The sequence below is a fragment of the Momordica charantia genome, unplaced genomic scaffold (genome assembly GCF_013281855.1).
Source record: "Momordica charantia cultivar OHB3-1 unplaced genomic scaffold, Mcharantia_2.0 BLBB01000081.1, whole genome shotgun sequence".
In the NCBI taxonomy this organism is placed as follows: Eukaryota; Viridiplantae; Streptophyta; class Magnoliopsida; order Cucurbitales; family Cucurbitaceae; genus Momordica; species Momordica charantia.
In genome coordinates, this window is record NW_028275237.1 from 46,918 (window position 1) to 52,586 (window position 5,669).

Here is a 5,669-nt window from a genome sequence, read left to right on the forward strand (position 1 = left end):
AACATAAACACAATCAATTTGATTTTGTTACATTTAAAATTATATTTCTAAAATTATTAATCAACCGAGCCTTAGTCTGCATAATATATTTTTTATTACGTTCCATCATTTATTCTCTAATACTTTTTCATACCTTTTTATTGGTTTAAATAATCAGAAAAACCTAAGAGTCTAAAATGACCCATTGGTGAAAATAAAGTTGAAATATAATGGAACCAGAATGATATGCATAACTTGGGGAAATAAATAAATAAATAAAAAGTCAAAATATAGAGACTTTTATTTAGTAAATACCTTAAGCACAAGACTCTAATGGGGGAAAATTGAAAGGGTTTTCACTTCCCTTTCTTTTAATTCAATACCAAAAAGCGAATGAGAATCTAAAAGACTAAACCAAACCAAAAGGAAAGAAAAAAAAAAAAAAAGCTAAAAGAAGAAACTGATTTCTACTTAGAAGAAGCCTTGATCAAAGCTGTGGCATCAGCCTCTGATGGAAGAGCTGGGATTGCTCCCTTCTTTGTTGTGGTTATGGCTCCACATGCATTTGCAAATCTCAGCACCTCCCTCAGCCTCTTCTCGTCCTGCAACGCAATATCATTCTCAAAACCCGAGCAAACAAAACCAACTCTAAGACCCCGTTTGATTGATAACTATAAAAGATATAGTACCTCGAGAATTGATTGGTCGTCTACAATCTTGCAAAGAAGGGCGCCGACGAATGAGTCGCCTGCTCCAGTTGTGTCCACTGCTTTTACTTGGAAGGCATCCACCGTGCCACGGAAGTTCTGTATTTTTTGCCAAAGTGAAACGAGAATTAGAACGATAGTTTGCCTCTCTATTCTACTTGATTAGAAGAATACTTTTTATCATTCAAAAGTCTATGCCAAACTCATCTCAACACTTATCTACCAATGCTATCGAAGTATTTGCTTCATAAAGCACTTTGCAAAAAAACATTTCAAACTTTACATTCTGATTCAACATTCACAATTGCGTTTTGTTTCGACTAAGATAGGAGTTGGTGATTTGATAGTTGGTGATTCAAATTTTTAATCTGCAGAGAGGTAAGTAATGATCTTAGAGAAAGTAACTATTTTGACGGATTGAACTATGCTAGAACTAGCAGTAGACAAGTATTTGGCAATTGGGCTGTTTTTCGACAAAGAAACAATGGGCAAGACATGATACTGACAGGTAAGAGATTAGAAAGAAAAAATGGTAATTTTCCAGGAAGAAATTATGGACACAATGACCCTACGGATCAAAAACCACACCTGGCCTACAACTCTATGGCTCCACAGTAATTAATGTCCACCATATGAAAAAGGTGCGTTACTCGGGAATCTAAACTTGGTAGGTGTAAAAATTTTCATGGGAAAGTATGTGAAATTTTCTCGGGAAAGTGGAAAGAGAAATATTGAGATGGATAAAGATGCCAAAACTAAAACTCTAACAGATCTGTGCAAAAAGTTCTGTTGACGTTATCAGAACACAGGGATTATCAGGAAACAGCTATGCAATTCCTTGATCCAACCACCACTAGAAGCCAATCACCAGGCTTTTGTTGTAAGAAATATTCTATGAAGATGAAGACAAAATTTACCAAAAGCTTGACAGCGCTTTGAGTTCCATTGGCTCAAGTTACCATACTGAATTTGATCTTAAATATATGACAGGATCAAAACAGAGCAGAAGTAAATTTAAAAACCAAACCAAAACCAACATATCAATTAAAATACATTCATCTAATTCACATTAAATTTCAGAAAAAAGAAATCAAATACTCTTGGTTTCAAAGCATTGGGGGTAGTTAGACAAACACAAACAGGGACAGTGAAATTTGAACAGAATTGTCACCAACCCATTGCAAGTTTTCAACCAGTAGTCCACAATTTCAACTAACGATGAGTGAATTTTAAAGTAAGATTAAGTTACCATTTTGCCCCTATACTTTTGAAACTCCCCTTTTAGTCCAAAATGTCCATCGAACTATAACCCATGTATAGCTCAGAGCTCATACCATCATAGTTTTTATGTTAATTTCCACCAACTAAGCAAACAATATCATATGAATATGCCTCTCAAATTCCTTGCGTGGACTATTTCTTTCAAGATGTATTGATGAACTAAGTTCAATAAGTACATTTTAAAGAGATAAAAATGAGCGTACCTTGGTATAGTATTTGCAGCCCTTCTCGCCGAGAGTGACGAGGAGGAGCTTCAACTTGTCATGCCACAGAGACATGGCGGATTCATCGTCGATCTTGTTGCTCTTGGTGAGGAATTCGAGCTCCACATCGCTGACCTTGATGAGATCGGCTTTGTCCCAAATGCTCTTGATCTGCTTTCGGGCCTCATCCTCAGAGGGCCACAGTGGCAGCCTCAGATTTGGGTCGTACGAGAGAAGAACACCTGCTTTCTTTGCCTCTTCCATTGCCTTCATATGGGCCGATCTACACGGCTCCACGATCAAACTTATCGATCCATAGTGGAATATTTTCGCCTGCACGAACCCAAATGCAAAAGTCATACATTTTGAATCTTTGATTTACAACAATTCCTCAAATTTTAGATGAAACACCCAATGAGATCTATCATACTAGAAGCAACCCATATTACAATTTAGAATAATTTCTCAAATTGAGAAAAACTTTATATCAATGAATTATCAGAAATATCATACTAAGGCATTTAATAAATCTGCACGTGACGCATGGATTACAGAAGACAAAATTAAATAAAATAATCTAAGATTAGCTTTCAATCAAAGTCAGAAGATTTAAATTTTTGAAGAGTTCAAAAACGCCATAAAATAATTAACAGAAAAATAATACCCAACGCACCCCCTCGTCACGGCGGCTTGCTAGGAACCACTATCTTTATGAGCGAAGATTAAGACTTTTTTTTGTCGGTGACGTTACTAAATAATCAGAGTCCCCACCCTCAAATCATTTCTTAAATCAAAATTTCACTTTTTTCCATATCACGCCCCGAATACGGCAAGGAAATAATAAATCAATCCAGAAATGCAGAAAAGAAAAAAAAAACAAAAAGAAAGAGGAAAATTATATCATTATGATATATCATATGGTTGACGAACTAACAACTTAATTTCCATAAAACCAATTATCTTTTTATGGGCATGATCATTAATTCATTTAATTCGTATTGGTAATTCACAACATCAATTTCAATATCATAAAACCCCAATTTCTAAAATACAGAGTCAATACTTTTCTTTTCCAATAAGATCAAATAATCGAAATTTCAATGTTTTAAATTCAATTCATATGCAAAATATGTGACAGATAAGAGAGCCCTCCGCCAGCAACAACAACACGTGAGAATAAAGTCCAGCAAGCACGTGAGGGGGCGCCCACGTCATTACATAGACGGGTAAATTTGGAATTTCAGTCAGGTTATGACGAAATCCCGAAATTACCCATCATTGAGATCATATCACTGCTATTCTAGATCTATGAGTAGGGCCATTGATCCAAGGGGCCCTACTTTATTATAGCTGACGTGGCAAACTAATGAGACTGAAAACTGGCGCGTGAGATTAAAACGCTCGATTCAGTCAATTTCTTTAAGAACTGGGAAATTTTCCGGGAAAATTCAATCAATGAGAAAATTTATGGCGAAGGAATGTGAAGGAAAGTGAGAGAGATTCTTACGGATCTGATGAGTTCGAGATTGAGTTCCTCCGGCTTGAGCAGCATATCGGCGCTAGGGTTCCGGTAGAACATGAACTCACGCTCCCCGTCGGCGCGTAGAGTCACGAAGGCCAGGGCGGTTCTGGCGCCCTGATCGAAGCAGATTCCGTCGCCGGAGACGCCGTTCTCCTTCACGATTCCGGCCAGCATATGCCCGAACTCATCATCGCCGAGCTTTCCGACGAAGGCGGCGCGTCCGCCGAGGCGGCTGACGGCGATCGCGACGTTGGCCGGAGCGCCGCCGGGAGCCTTGAGGAATCCCGGCGCCTCCGCCAAGGAAACGCCGGAAACCGTCGGAACGAAATCGATCAACATCTCGCCGAAACTCACGATCAAGCCGCCATTGTTGGGAGCCATCGAAGAAAAAATTCTAGAGAGAGAAAGTAATTAACGAATCTGATCGGAGAATTAGAGAGAGAGAGAGAGAGAGGAATTGGATATGGAGATCGAAGATTGGGAAGACGGTATTTATAGAAGGAAAAAAACGAAGCGTAGTCGTAAGAGGAGTAGGAAAAATCTATAAAACGGATTTAATTAATTAATTAAATAAATAAAAGGATAATTTGAATTATCAGGAAAAGAAAAAGGAAAAGGTAATCCGTATTCTAATTGTAAACAGATTTAATAGAAATTAATTTTTCTGCCAAAAAAAAAAAAAAAAAAATATATATATATATATATATATATATTCGTTGAGTTTTTGTTTTTTCTTTTTGAGATATTTAAAATTTTGGTTTGTCAATGGGGCCCACCAATAATTATATGAATTTTTCTTTTTTAATTTTTAATATTTTGTTTGCTTCAAAGAAAATCAAGATAATGATGTTTTGTTTCCCCCTCACATGATAAATTGATTTTTATTTATTTCCTTTTGGTACTCGAACTAATTATTTGTATCCTAAAAGAATGAGTCCAACTGGAACTGTTTAACATTTGATTTGGATTTGGATATAATTTTACGGAACATTTAGTTGTGAAACAGAATGAGAGTGAAGATATTTTGAAGATTTTGTTTACATCGTTAGACTTTTGAAAAAGTTTTCCAACAGTCAATAATCATCTTCTAAAATCTTTTTATTGGTGTAAAAAAATTAGGAATTTTGTATCAAATAAATTCAGTTTAATCCCGCCAACTTGAACGTAAATTAACTTATTAATATAAATAGGACGTCCCACTCTAAAATCATGTATCAAATCCTAGTTCCATCTTAATATCAAAGTTGAACTAATATTGACTTGAGAGTTGGAATTTTTCCTTCTTATGCAGGTTTTTGTCGTCGAGTGAAACTCAAGCTCGTTCGTATCACCTACATTAACCAGTTTCAACCTAGATCTGAAACAATAGTTTCTATAGTTTGGAGTCAACTAATTGAAGTCAATAAATTTTAGCTATAGTTTTTCCTCTCCGAGTGATGCCTAAGCTCGTTTTCTTGCCACCTACTTCAACCAGTTTCGACCTAAACTGAAAACCTTCCTCAACACAAAACAATATTTCTATAGCTTGGAGTCAAAAAGTCAATAAATTTTAGCCTAAATATATACAAGTTAAAAGACAAGTTTTTCCTTGTCAAGCGACATCTCAAACTCGTTCCTATCACCTACACTAAAAATCTTTATATAACACAAAACAATAGTTCATGTAGTTTTGGAGTCAACTATTTGAAGTCATAAATTTTAGCGCGCATGTGTGTATATATATATATGAAAATAACATCATATTGTTTTTATTTTATGCATTTTTATGTAAATATATCATTATTGATTTACTTTATAAATACCTATTAAAATAAAATAAGATATTTAAACCTTCGTTTTATTAAATTTGTATCGATTTATGGAAATTTCGATGTCGAATTTGTCGACATATTAAAAAATCTAGGACTAAAATTTAATAATATCAATTGTTTTTTATATGGTAGTTTTGGTAGAATTATTTTATATGAATAAAAAAGT

The 5,669-nt window shown here is 35.2% G+C and overlaps 1 protein-coding gene across 1 annotated transcript; it reads right to left on the minus strand.

Annotated features, from left to right (window-relative positions):
• Positions 1-251: 251 nt before the first annotated feature.
• Positions 252-4,158, minus strand: LOC148207783 (putative fructokinase-4). The gene is made up of 4 exons (XM_088118286.1): positions 3,678-4,158; positions 2,171-2,503; positions 669-785; positions 252-581 (listed from the first exon to the last, which is right to left on the minus strand). The coding sequence occupies exons 1-4, from the start codon at positions 4,071-4,073 to the stop codon at positions 447-449; spliced, it is 981 nt and encodes a 326-aa protein (XP_087974412.1). The 5' UTR covers positions 4,074-4,158; the 3' UTR covers positions 252-446.
• Positions 4,159-5,669: the final 1,511 nt, after the last annotated feature.